This window comes from Pagrus pagrus (genome assembly GCF_965226575.1).
Source record: "Pagrus pagrus genome assembly, chromosome: 19".
NCBI classification, from domain to species: Eukaryota; Metazoa; Chordata; class Actinopteri; order Spariformes; family Sparidae; genus Pagrus; species Pagrus pagrus.
The window spans coordinates 15,226,491-15,241,073 of record NC_140203.1 but is presented as its reverse complement, the minus strand read 5'-3'; the positions used below and the strand labels follow the sequence as shown (position 1 = coordinate 15,241,073).

Below are 14,583 nucleotides of genomic sequence, written 5' to 3'. Positions count from 1 at the left end.
CGGATTGGCTCTTGTGACACGAGAGGCGGGACTTACATGTTTGATTACCATAGCAACAGCCGTGTGGAAATGGCGATTGCGTCAAGGCAAACAGAAAAAAAATACAGCAATCTGTCAAATGTCTAAACAGGAAGTCATATATATATAGAAAAAATCATATTAAGCGAACTTATTGATGGTGTTTTTAAATACTATCCTCATTGGACCACCAGATGGCGACAAAGTACCATTTGATTTGACTCCTTTTTATTTCTGCCCTCATCACATCTTCACCTGGCACAGCACTCAGAGTCAGACTCACTCTCTCCGTGTGTCTGAAGCAACCCACACACTTGTTGACTGAGAAGAATATTGCATAATCGGAGAGTGATGTGGTGGCATTCAGTATATTCATGTGGTAGTCTAAACTGAGGCTACCATGAACTGCTCACCACCGGCGCTTTAAATCTCAACCGGCGGTGGATTAACAAAGCAAAAGGTCACGTTCAACCCACAGAAACACACACACACACACACACACACAGAAAGAAAGAGAGAGAGAGACTTTTCCACCACATATTGGATCCAGAGTCTTAGTCTCAGCACGGTTCACTGGGCAAGTACCAAAGGAAGAGGAACACAGCATGAGATTTAGGTCTTAAAACAGAGAGAGAGTGAGAGCATGAGTTGGAAAGAGAGACAGGGTTCATAGAGAAAAGAAGAGAGTGAGACAGAAAGAGAAAAGACCGACAAAATGTGAATCCCGTCGAGCTGGTGTTGGGCCCTGCGGAGGACATAAAATCAAGTCCATTCTGCGTTGTGTCCACAGGATTCATTGCTTATTTATCAGTTGTTATACAGAGACAGAGAGGGTGGGGAATGAAAAATTCAGACAGGAGGCATGGCCTTATCTCCTTTTAGAAATTGCGAGATTACACACACTGGGCGGTAATGGCTCCTGCACGCACGACTGTGTGTGTGTGTGTGAGACAGAGAGGGAAAGATTTGTGGAGGATGGCTATTTCTCCACATCTCTGACACAGCAATAAGCATTTGTGTGTTGCTCCATCACATATTCTGAATGGCTGCTGCACATCCCTGAGTTTTGTTTACTAATAACACAAAGTAATATGTTTCAATGTGTGAGAATGTGCAAAGGTTCCTGCAGTAATGGCAGAATATTTATTTAAAATGTCACAGCAGATATGCAGAACAAGTGTCTGTTTATGATGTCGGTTGCACTTCTGTTTAGAGGAAAGAGCACCTTCTTAACAAAGCTCTCAAGGCTTGTACCGCCTGTATTTATTTTTGGCAATCTGGTTAAGTCCATAGGCCTACTGGCGGCGACGGGGTCTCCATGCATGCAAGTATTATTCTGTAGAACACATTATACATTTACAGCAAGCGAATTACAGTAATTCTTGCATACGTTCATGGTGGTTGCTGCTATGCAAGGTGCCGACCACCACAGGAGCAGCTTTTCTTGCCCAAGGACACTTTGACATGCAAACCAGGGGAATCGAACCAGCGACCTTCCAAAAACAAGATGCTGGCTCTACCCATGAGCCACAGCTGCCCCGAGCACAGCACTGTGTCAGAATTCACCAGCAGTTTTTGTTTATGCTCAAGAACGTTGGTGTATGCTACACAAACCTAATTAAAAATAGTCAAGGTTGCAGGTGGATGGTTTTATTATTTGAGGCTTGTGGCTGTACAAGACATGTTGAAATGTCATAGTAGAACAAAACATAGGTTTTACTAATAACATTAACAATTGCTCGGTGATTTGCAGATAAATGGGATCATTCATTTGCCAATTTTGTTATATAGTTCCTTGTAATTTGTAAAAACAATATGGTCAGAATTTGAAGGTAGCTCCAAAACTATAAAGGGCAGCATATCACCAGAGCAACAGACGACTTCTGCTCTTTGCTAGCTATCCTTGGCTGTAGCTAGTTTGATTGTGGAAAGACAAATTAAGACTTGATTAAGTTTTGGTGAGTTTTAATTTGTTTCTGTCAGCAATTAAGCTTGTCCAAGTTCAGTAGAAGAAAGAGTATTTGTTTATTTTGTTCATTAATTTATTAAAAACTGGCATATAACACCCAGCTGAAACAACAGGGACTATCGGACTATCACATCTAGTACGCATTGTTATTATGAGATAGGATGGTTTGGAGCTAGCTGGTTAGCATGCTAACTTATGTAGACATCTCTGTAACACACTACATAGACGTCGGCTTTGACTTAATGTCAACACAGTTTTTTCTTCACATTCATTTGACGATGTTATTTTAAATTTTTTTTAAAAAGTATTAAACTAAAATTCTGTCCATATCTTACAAGTTGCTCCCTTAAATGGTTCTTTTGTCAGACTACTGTTTCCACGATGAATAATTTCCAGGAGCTTTTGACAGGCCGAAGCCAAATTTAAGTTTGTTTTTGTTGTGCTTGTTTTTGTGCTTGTAATGCGTAAAATCCACACATTTAAAAAAAAAAAAATAGTGGGTAAACAACCACATTTGCCTGCCCAGTGAAGACAAGTTGTTATTTTTCAATGTTTTGAACAAACAAAATTAAAGACATTACGACAGAAATTTCTAAAACATATATCTCAAAACCTTAATAAATAAATTCCAGACTGTCTTTTTACCTTTCACTGTTGACAACCTAAAGAAATATTCATATTTGTCTTACAAAGAGAAACATTATTTAAAAATTGAGCAAAAGAGGGAGGCGGTAGAAGAGTAAATATAAGGAAAACAGCAGGATAACAAGAGACAAGGAGGAGAAGCGGTAGGAAGCCTTGGTTAGTAATGTTCAGCTGGAAAGCCTCGTATCTATCATGTTCATAATTCATGGAATCCCGGCCGCTCCTCTGTGCTGCATCTAAATTCCACTGTTGGGGAGTTATGGCCAGGGACCATAAGACACACACACACACACACACACACATGCACACACACACACACACACACACACACACACAACATGTAGTACTACAGAGTAAGGGAGGGGTAAAAGACAGCAGAGGAACAAGAAGAAGAGAAAGAGGGAGAGACCACAAGAGATGCAGTGGACAGACAGAGTGAGAGAGAGTGAGCACACTGCTGCAGGCTGAGGGGTAGATGAGGGGGATGATTCAAAGCATGTCATAAAACATCGATACACCTCCAAAGGCCGTTCTATGAGCTCTGCTTACACTGGAGGCGATTATGCCTCTAAATAATTCACATGGCTTGTGCAACCACTTATTCTCACATATACAGTGCAAACATTTATACACATTATACCAAACATCTACACACAAAACAGTATAATTCTGTAGTGTGAGGAAATGTATAAACAAAAATGTCGTCATTTAAAAACACACATTTTTGGAGGTTTGGCTGGAAGGTTTTCAGATTGAAAGATTCACATTGATATTTAGCAAGTATGAGTGGCACCCAGAGCCTGAAAGACTCTGAAAAGCCAACCCAATAACCAAACAAATTTCTGCCAAAAGCTGATGTGTTGAAACTTTGTGTAATTTAGTGCAACATTACTTTCCTTAGGTGCAGTTTTACATTTTATGTTGTCACAATGCTGTGCTAAGTCAGAGTTTTCCTGATCCTGTTGCCACAAACACGGTGGGAATCATCCTGACGTCTCATGAAAAACATCCAATGGTTTCACACCCACAAATTATGAAAATAACCATCCCTTAATGACAAAAGCTGAAACTAATCAGTGGTTTCATGCTTACAAATGTTGAATCTATCCAGTGGTTTCATGCTACCAGATGTTCAAACTGTCCAGTGGTCTCATCCTTACAGATGTCCAAACTATCCAGTGGTTTCATGCTTACAAATGTTGAATCTATCCAGTGGTTTCATGCTTACAGATTCTTAAACTGTCTAGTATCATGCTTACTTTGTATCAAGTGGTTTCATGTTTACAGATGTTGAAAACTATCCAGTGGTTTCACGCTCATGAATGTCGAAATGCCACACCAACAGTGGTCTCTCCCTTGGCAGCCGTCTCACATCAATGACAGGTACAAATTTGATGGTATGCGTGGTTTGAATAAACATAAAATACTGACATTTTATTTTGGCGATTAGGCTGAAGCAGCTGACAGATTAGTCGGCTGTTGTGGAGGCAGACTCTTACAAAACTGGACAGTACAAGTCATGGTGGAAGGAAACTGTCACAAGCCTCCAACCTCACATTCACATCAACAACATCTCATCTCAACAGTTTTGATGGACCTCATTCCCACATAAGGTGATTTTTAACTGGAAGTTCATTTTAGAGGTGTTGGGCAGTCTCAAGTTCCAGACCTGAAACATAGATGCAGTGTTATCAGAGAAGTTGCCCTAGTATAATTACATGTAAATTATGGTGACTGGAAAGAGAATCAATAAATACATTTCAGCCAATTTGCCTTGTGGGTGGAAAGCTAGTGCGACGGTAATTCCATGTTACAGTACTTGCAGTTCATGTAGAAATAAGTGGGAGTTCGAATGTATCCACTTCAAAGAGAATCCATCATAATCTGAAAGGTTTTTCATGTCTGAAGCAGTGCTTTTGTATTAATGCCATCACAAAATGGCTATTCATGTCTCTGCCAGGGAGGCCTCGGTTTGATATCAGCTCCTCTACGCCTCCATCTGTCTGTGTATTCTGTGCTATGTGCTATTTCTCATTCATTAGCTCTGACTCATCCTTCTAATAACTACCTCTATTTCCTCTCTGAAATAGTTTTCAGTTGTTTTTCTATTGTATGATAAGTCCGCTTGCCTCTCTGACTCACTCATTTTATTGTCAGAATAAAGCTCTCAATTCTCGCCTTTTAGCTTTCCTGTACAGATGACTTTTCATTGTGACTATCATCTCCTCGCCTCGAGCTGTCAGGTTAGGTTTATCATCGCACTTAAGCATCCCATTCTTGTTTCTTCCTCTTTTATTCAGACATATTTACTGTCATGACTCTCACCTTGTCGCCTCAGGGCTGCATGTATCTGTGTGCAAACAGACATTGCTCTCACTGTGGTTAAAGGTTTGGCATACTTCACTGTTCTTTTATGTTAACATTTCATCTGCTTCACTGTCCCTGATGGTTATCGTTTAACATATTTTTAAACGTATTAGTAGGTTCAGCGGTTTCCCTTTCAGACATGTTTACACCCTTAAGCTTTGTGAGAGTACAGCACAACTTTTCCTCCGACTTGAGAAGATGAACAGATGTTTAACATATGCATGAAAAAAAAACAGAATAGGATTGCTATTTTTCAATTCAGCATGGCACATTTTTTTCTTCAAAAGATATCCAAACAAAGCTACTTTAATCACTAAACCAAATGGTCCTAATCCTACAGTCTAAACAAAAGTTGAATCCCGCATTTTCCACAAGATTACTTGCAGGACTCTTTACTTTTTTGTGGTGCTTCGACTAAAGCATATATTTCAGCTATCTGATATTTACCCTGCGTTTAGCAGTTCACTAAATAAGATAATCCAGGATAATGCTCCATGCTTTTAGTTGAATCCACTGTTCAACATTTTGGCAGGAAGCAGAAATATGGTCCTGTGGAGCCATGCCCAGCGAATACACACTCATTACAGTAAACATCCATTGATAAACCTTTAGACCAAGAGGCTTTACTTTACTTTACTTAACTCACTTAGCTCAGTTAGCCAGGGGAGCAGAACAGCTGCTAACACAGGATTTTTGGACTGGGACAGATCGGGGCTAGCTGGATAGCATGCTAACTTTGGTAGATGTCTCTGCAACACAATACGTGGACATCGGAATTAAAATTGAAATTGAAATTGCTAATTCTTCATATTCTGGCGACAGTTTAATACATTTTTGACTGATTCAACTGATTAAGGGGCGCTAACTGCACAGCTAACTAGGCTAACTAGCTAATGGCAGCTACAGTTAGCAGTTACTTTGGTGATATGCTGCCCTCCTATTTGTTTGAGTAGGAATCCGACAGGTGGCCAGTTCTTACATATTGCACCTTTAATGTCATTGAAAAGCATCTGAGCAGGAAGATTCGGCTTTGGTGAAATCAGCAGCAACAACAGAGCAGATCAGAAGGATTTTCACACCATTTTATTAGAAACAATGTGTCTGTTAGTTATACATTAGAAACAAGGACAGAAACATTTCTGCTGTACTGTACTGAGTCTGAAAAACCAGCTGGATCATAAAATAAAGCAAGTAATTCAAATACTATAGGGTAAAAGCAACACAGCATTTGAATAAACACTTGTAATAATCATAATAATAGTAATAATAAATTTCTCTTGTAATTCTTTATGGCACTACATTTCTTGTGCAACTGTCACAATTCTGTTAAAAAGTAAGGAAAGCATAGCAGTGAGAACTGTGTGTGTGTGTCTGTGTGTGTGCATGTGTGTCGTCATGTATTTGCAGGGAAGCACATGTCACAAGAGGAAAAACTTAAAACAAAATCACTCACTGTTTTACCTGTTGGGAAAATAAATAAATGAGCATGATTGCCGATAAGATCAACAGAGACAGAAAGAGAGAAAGAGATCGAGAGAGGTACAACAGCGTTTACCATCCATTTTAAGTGGTGGGGCAGCGTAGACAATCCAATCAGCTTCAGGCCCCTCACACAACCGCCAGCATTTCTTCTTGAAATCAAGCAGTAAATAATTTCATTCATTAAATGTGTGTCCCGTGTCCATAAAACTCCAGTCAGAATATCAGGCCGGTCAGCCAAGCGCAGAAAATAAAACCGGCCCCGAGAAGGAACTCTCTCTGAGTACCTCAGAGCAAGAGCAAATATTCCTCGGTCCAACGAGTCGAGAGAAGAGAGAGAGACTGGAGTGTATGTTATGGCCTGTTAAATATTTATAGATGTGCCTTTAAAGGTGAATTAATCTTCAATCTTCGAGTCCATATATCAACAAATCAGAGACAACACAAGGAACGCAGTGAAGAGTCCACAAACTGAAACCTCAGTGAAGAACTAGAATGAATATCACGCTGTAAAGTTAAGTGTTGCTGTAAAAACTTTTTGCTCAGCTGACTGGCACCTACGACCTATGTTATAGCATTAATCAGTAAAATAAACATTTACAAAATAGTTGCAAACCCACTTAGAGTTTGTCATATCATCTGGTTGGGTCATTCTTAGCTTTAAAATGAATTTAAAGGTAAAGTGGCACATGGGAACTAATACAATCCCTTCACCCTTAATAATAAATGTTATTGCAACCCACTGCTGGGTTCAGTATACATACAGTAGGGAGGGGGGGGGACAGACTGTGTTTAGTTGTATGGATTAAGAATTCTGGTTTGATCGAGTTAAACACACACACACACACACACACACACATGCATGCAAGCACACTCACACGAATGCACACGTTGCAAGAACCCATCCCCCTTTGGCACCTAGTCCAGCCCAGCCTGCAAGAACACAGAGATCTGTCTCTGCTGAAGTGTAGTATACTGTATATGTACACTTTGTGTTGTCAGCAGATCCTCAGAGAAACCAGACCTCAATGAACGGATGTGGAAAACAAGCAGGGATTTCCATCTTCTGAGAGCCCTTAATGTCTTAAAATATTATGGCCTAGGTTAAGTCTATCTAAAATATCTATGGGTGGCAGCTAAAACATGACATCCCACTTCCTACTCTAGTCTAGTGATGTTTAATCTCTGTAATCTGTGGATGGAGGAACAGACAGATCATCCCGTCATAGATGGGGGAAACACTGGACTTCACCTAATCATATTTTGTTTGTAGCAGCTATGGCAGAGAGAAAATCCCTGCCGATTATGTCATTCTGACATGGCGGGAATCTGTTTATCTTTCAGGCCATGGGTAGAAGAATCCAGAGGAAGTAGGGCGAAACAAACTTTATCAAATCCTAACACAAATTCCATTCTTATCGTTAAAAAAGACATATTCAAAACAGAACAAAACAAAGGAGTTCATGTTATTGATAATTTAACACTTTTTAAATACTTTAAACTCGACATTTGCCCAAGTGTAAGGTCCTGGACCTGAGCATAGTACCTTTGAAAATCCTGTCCTGAGAGCCAGCTGAGTCCTCCATTCTGCAAGAGGTGACCAGGAGAACAAGACCAGACAAGTTCAGACCATACTAGACTGGATTAAACTGGTCAAAAAGACAAAAACAGTCTGACTCAAGCCCAGTCCAGATTAGGCCATCTCTATTAATTCCAACCTCGCCCAGCTAAACATCAGTGCTGATGCTACAGCTGCGGGTAAACATGTCCCTCATGGTGACCGACCGGGCCAGGTTGGGTTTACGGTAGTTTGAAATGTTCACAGGCACTGGCAGGTCCAGGTCCTGCTGCTGGACGCTGCGGTAGCTGATCCGGTCGCCTCCGTTCCTCAACCCATCTGGTTGATGGTGCAGCTGCGGCTGAGGCGGCTGGAGGTAGAAAGGCAGCTCATAGTGTGTGCAGGATGGACAGAAGGTCTGTGAGCGTGTTAGTTTCCTGGCCAGAGGAGGGGTGGAGAAAAGGGCGGGGCCATTTGGGATGGAGGAGGCGGCGGCCGTCGCCGCCACAATGTTGTGATTGGAGTGGACGGGTGGGAGGCGGGACGTGACGGCAAAGTCCGGCTCCTCCTCCTCCGACTCGGACTCTTCTTTCTTGCAGCAATAATACTGGTGGTGAGAGAGGAGGAGGGGGGAGGCAGAGTGAATATTTGGGACAAAAAGGTACAGTATCATGTAAAATGTAAGAGAGATGAGGGAGAGGGTGGGGAGTTAAAAAGAGGCATGACAGAAAGTTAAAGCCACATTATGTAGAAATTGGTATTTTGTGCGATCCCCCACAGTTTCCGAGTCCAACACCACTGTCATAAATAGAAATGTAGGTGCTAATGACAAAGTCATTAACTCAAAACTGATATTTCTTCACATTCTGTTGGCAATCTTTGTTATTTTTTGAATGTTTTCAACTAAAATTATTACATATTGCACCTTGAAGGTAAAAATGTCACATAAATGTTGCCTTCAAGGACAATAAAGAGACAGAGTTGCATGCCAATGCCTGCAAGCAAATTAGTTTATATTACTATCTAGCCAACAAAGTCTAGGTCAGCCTCAATATCATACTAATTATGGTCATATAGTACTATTTTACAGTGTTTGCAGACATAAAACCATGGATTTTGTGCTTACTTAGTAGGAGAAAATGGCCATGTAAAATCGTACACATTCATGAGCAACATAAGACCATAACACGCGTCTATTGTTCGAACATTATCAAAGCATGCAGTCACTCAAAAGTCTTTAGAGGGAAGATGTATCTCATAATCTAGCCCATTTTCCCCATGAGGTGTTCTCCAGGCTACATCACTCAAGGTGTTTGCACGTCCCATCTCAGTGAAGCATGTGCCACAGTATGATGCAAAAGTGTTTTGCCTCTGGTTTTTCCCCCCAAACAATTAAAGTTCAAACAGACTTTCGAGAATCCACTTTTCAGCAGAGAATTTGTGGTTACTATTTCTGGCCCACAAAATGTAGCTCTCAAATTCATTCCTGGCATCCCGCCAACTAATATGAAGCCATAATTTGGGGATCGCTTTTGATTTTGCTGTGAAATATATGAGAATCCTATGAACTGTAATCAATTCTAAGTGGAAAGGATCATATAATTTCCACTCCGCCAATATTATCTTAGGTCCCAGTTGATCTCATTCTGGTAGTGCTTTTATCTGAGGTGCTTTACAGTTTGCCTCTCAATAAATCATTTACACACACTCACACACTATTAACTATATGAGTTGATGACACCGAGTCTGTGATAAATGCTCTACCTGCTGAGGCACTGGCACCCCTCTCAGTGTGAGTTTGACTTCACATTTTTAAGGTGGTAAATGTCGAGGCCCTCAGAGCTTTTGAATCCCTATGTGCAGAGCCTCAAAGAAATAAGCCAGATTTTTAAGCCTTTATAAACGTAGTAATGTAAATAACATAACATTTGATGTTTGTTCTGCTCCTTTTAAACTCCATTTAGCTACATTTTTTACATTAAAGGTGCAGTTCACCCTTTAATCAAAATACATATTTTTCCTGTTACCTGTAGTGCTATTCATATTGTTTTGGTGTGAGTTGCCCAGTTTTAGAAATGTTCTGCCTTCTCTCTTTTGGTGTTATTTGCTGAGTTTTGAGGATATCAGCCATAGAGATGTCTGCCTTCTCTTGAATATAATGGAACTAGATGGCACTCAGCTTGTGGTGCTCAAAGAGCCGAAAAAAGTGTTTCAAAAACTCAACAGCAACACAGAAATCATGACCTGGTTACTAAAGTTATAAGCCAACCATATCACCAAGCAGAGGGAAACATGCATCTACTCATGGATAGGAGGCTCGTGCTCATGACAGTGAACAATAATGCCGTCCTAATTGGCTGAGTTGTAGCGTTAGCTAGCTTAGTTAGCTCGCCCCTAATTCATGTATAGATGTATGCTTCCCTCTGCGCAGTGATATGGAGAGAAAGTAGCTCCTACTTAAACCGGCTCACAAAAAGATCTGTGGGGTTTCTTGAGTAACCGGGTGAGGATTTTTGTAAAAGAGACATTGCTGTTGAGTTTCTCAAATATATACTGTATATATTTTATTTTTTGCTGCTTTGAACACCACAAGCCGATTGCCATCTATTTCCATTATATTAGAGACAAGGCAGACATCTCTGGGGCTGAATCTTCAAAACTCGACAACTCACTCCAAAACAATCTAAATGGATAAATAGCACTACTGGTAAGAGGATTTATACCTTTAAGAAACAGCATTATGTTCCATCAGTTAAGATGGTCTGACTGAAATATACTTAGACACAGCTCTTGTAATGTTTCTTATGAATGCATTTGAGTATTTGGAGCAAAGTCTATAAAAATACTCTAAGGAGCTTTTTAAACTAAGCTTGAGCAGGACTTTGAAAATCTTTGACTAGATTATTATCATGGCCCCCTTGAGAAGAATTATGTATTTTTCATGTCCCTATAGACGAAGCTGTTAAGATCCCAATCTTGTGTTTATTAACGCTAAAGTAATGACAGTACTTCATGATTCCCAGACGTTCAATTTAGGAGCCGCATGACAACAAGATTAAGTTGCTCTCGCACATATTTTCTGATACAAAGGATGAGGTTCAGTGTTTAGTGTTAAAAAATAGCTCAGTCCCTCAGGTGTGAAAATGCCTTTTAGTTTTTAAAAGGTATGTGATAGCAGCAAAGCATTGTACTCTGCAACAAGGCCAGAGGTAGTTGGTTGGTGTTGCAGCTGCTCCTTTGTTTCATCAATACAAACCATTTTGATCTGAGTGGGTGTATTGCATTGTGATTTCTAGCGTTCACTGTCAGGGAATTTTTACAGCTTCTACAAGATGAAGCGGATTTGGGGTAGAAGTTGATAAATTAAAGCAAAACTTCGATATTTTGAGATACCACGTGCATGCCTGTAAGGTAAATGCTGCAGCTGGCAGCTGGTTAGCTTAGCTTGGCATAAAATGCCAACAAAAGCTGCTTGCAACACCTCTAACATTACATCTTGTTTGTTTAATATGTACAAAAAGTGACGTGTAATTTTTAATATGTTTTGTGTAGCATTTAGTAGCATCTAGCAGTGGGGTTGCAGATTGTGTTATTATGGACTCCACTGCTCCACTGTCTCTGATTGGTTGCCTTCGTTGGCTGGTTTGGTCAAGTTTAGGCAAGATGAGTGAGATTGCTAAGGGGTTAGGGGAAGAATATCAGGGCAAGCCAATCAGAGGCAAAGTAGAGGGGGTCTCAACGATGCAAGCAGTGGGATCCATAATGACGCAACCAGTTTATATTTGATAAAACGTCACATTTTCCAGTGTTTGTGCCAAGCTAAGATAACTAGCAGCTGTCTGTAGCCTTATATTTAATGAACAGACATATGGGTGGTAATCTAACACCCTACCAGAAGGCAAAACAAAGCTAAGTCCCCAAAGTTTTCCTTTAAGGAACGGACTAAAATGTGATAAGCTTGGGTCGAATTGTAACTCAGTTTGTTTCCTCTTCTCTATCACAGAAAGATTTTTAATGCTCCATTGCCTGTCCGAGCAGTGAAATTCACAGGGGATTACTAGAAAGTATAATGTAAAACAGCAACAAGCCCACATGCTGGAATACTAATCCACGAGCTGCAGTAATGCTTCCCTGTGGTGTTATTAGTGTGATATTTTGACCTAACTGGAGTTTGTCAAGCATGAAAACACAAAGCACTTCTTTTCACCTCATTCCATTTTCATTTTATTCTCACACAACCAAGACGGCTGCTCTGAATATCTGAATAGCAGTGCACAAGCTCCTAGAAAGATGGACAGACTTTTTAAAACGTACAACAATGTGATTTCCCTCGTGGGAAATGAAACTGAAGTCTGTAACTTATCAGTGGGAGACAAGGATCAAAGGAATAATTTGCTAAACTTGAATACTTTGGAGAGAATACTGAGTTCAGACTGAGGCAGAAGTGCTGTTGAAAGGGAAAGTGCAAATGCATTTTCATTTTCTGCCTACTGGTGTGAAATGAACAGAATTGGAGCTTATTTTTGTGAGTGCAGGTATAGCCCCTACACCTCACAGTGAATCAATGATTGATGATTTACCCGAAGTTCCAGTAATGATCTGTCCCTAATTTGATGGCCAGCAGGCTCTGAATTCCAAAGACGAGGATCAAGAAGTACTGACATACAATCAAATTTGGCTTCATTACCATTATTGTGCATTTTAGCCACACTAGCAGCTTGGTCATTTGAAGGGTTGGTCCAACACTTCGGTCCACGCTGAAAGTTCTACATCATGGATCGGCAGGAAATTTGGTTCAGACATTCATGCTCCCCTCAGGATGAACTGTAAAAACTTTTGTTTGCTTTACCTATAAAACTATAATGTTCCCAACTGCCAATCGATTATCTGGTTAATGTTGATAAGCAAATGCTAGCATGCTAATACAACAAACTAATACTGTGAACATCGTTAAGGTTCTGTCTACTAAACCTAAAACCTTAACCTACTAAACATCAACATGTTGAAATTTATAAATTTGTCTCCCTAAATAGACAATGAAGGAAAGTTTGTAAATGACAGATCCCGTGACACGTACCATAACAAAGCCATTTTAAAGGTCCAGTGTGTCGGATTTAGGAGCATCAGGGACAGAATCAAAATGTATTATTTGTAATCGTGTTTTGCGTAAATCACCTGGAACTATTTTCGGTCATGTTTGAGTTTTTGGTTTATCTATTTTCTGATTTATGCTGAAAGATTCTCTTCTCACATGTCATATTTTGTTTAACTTCCTGTCTTTGTGTGTTTTTCCTGCCTGTTTTCTGTGTTCACCTGTTTTGCTGGTCAGTTTAACCGAAGCATTTCCCCTTTTTTGGTTGTCAGGTCGTCTACATTTACTATGTTTTCTGCCTGTGTCTCCCCTCAGTATACCTGCTTGTGTTTTCCATGCCTCTCCAGTTTTTTCTCAGATTAGTTTTTATATTTCTCCTTATTTTTTTTTGGATTTGCCCCAGCCTGCTTCTTCTGTCATTGTCGGCCGCCAGTTTTTTTGTTCTTAGGATTCAACTTTATATAATAAAGCTTGTTTTTTGTTTTCCATACTTCCTACAGGCCATTGGAGTTTTATCATTACTATGATCCTTGTAATTGAGGGTCATAAACAGTTTCACCGATTAAAGCAGCTGTATTAAAAACAAAAAAATATGAAATGGTGACTTTGGCTTTTACAGAAGCTATACTCAAATTATCTTATGAGTGTCAACAAAATGCTATGCAAAGGTACAGCCCTTCCTTCCTGCAAACATTCAGAGAAAATGCAATGAGTGCAACAGAGGCTGAAACCAGCCAAGGCCTCACCTGCAGTCTACAGTAGCACAGTACTGCGATGATAAGGAGTAATATAACTGTAGCTAGAATTCCACCAGTGATGACCACTGTCCCGGCTGTCATTCGAATGGCTCTCCATCAACACCCTGCAGAGAGCAAGAGGAGGGAGGATGAGAGGAGATGAGCGAGAGAGAGGGAGGAAAGAGTAGAGGAGGGTGGGGAGCGAATGAAAGAAGAGATGACGGAGGAGAAAGCACACAATTCATCAGTACAGTGGCTTCATTAAGTAGATTATAACTGTGTCTCATCTCAGTGGTGCTTATTGAATTATCCAGCAGTTAGGAGACATGTAATAGAATCATCCCACAAATGCTGCTCATAATATGGATGGGATCTTCAGGCCGGAACGCATAGAAAAACCAAGTATGAGAGAGAGGAAAAGCAGCATTCAACAGCAGAACAGGGATAGAAATGAGTCGGAGAGATGCCATGAGAGCGAGGGGATAAATGGATGGTGGGAGTCAGGAGAGTTGAAGTGACTGAGGCAGGTGAGGGAAACAGAGACAGAGTGAACAGTGAATTGACATGGAGCGAGGGGGAGAAAGAGGTCAAGATGAGGTAAGTAATAGGCACAGAAAGGGATTTGATGAATGGATATGAAAGGGAGAGACAAAATGATGGAGGGGATGAAGAAGGCGGTGTGATAGATAGATGGGGAGAGCAGAAACCTAAACAATGG

The 14,583-nt window shown here is 40.4% G+C and overlaps 1 protein-coding gene across 1 annotated transcript in view; it reads right to left on the bottom strand.

The window, feature by feature from the left end:
- Window positions 1–6,067: 6,067 nt before the first annotated feature.
- Window positions 6,068–14,583, bottom strand: part of LOC311275287 (protein FAM163B-like) — a 35,304-nt gene continuing 26,788 nt past the window's right edge. Inside the window, exons 2-3 of the mRNA XM_084383691.1 lie at window positions 13,875–13,990; window positions 6,068–8,643 (exon numbers count right to left, since the gene is read on the bottom strand). Of these exons, the coding sequence (XP_084239817.1) occupies window positions 8,206–8,643; window positions 13,875–13,967 (531 nt within the window). The 5' untranslated portion in view covers window positions 13,968–13,990 and the 3' untranslated portion in view covers window positions 6,068–8,205. The remainder of the gene's footprint in view (window positions 8,644–13,874; window positions 13,991–14,583) is intronic.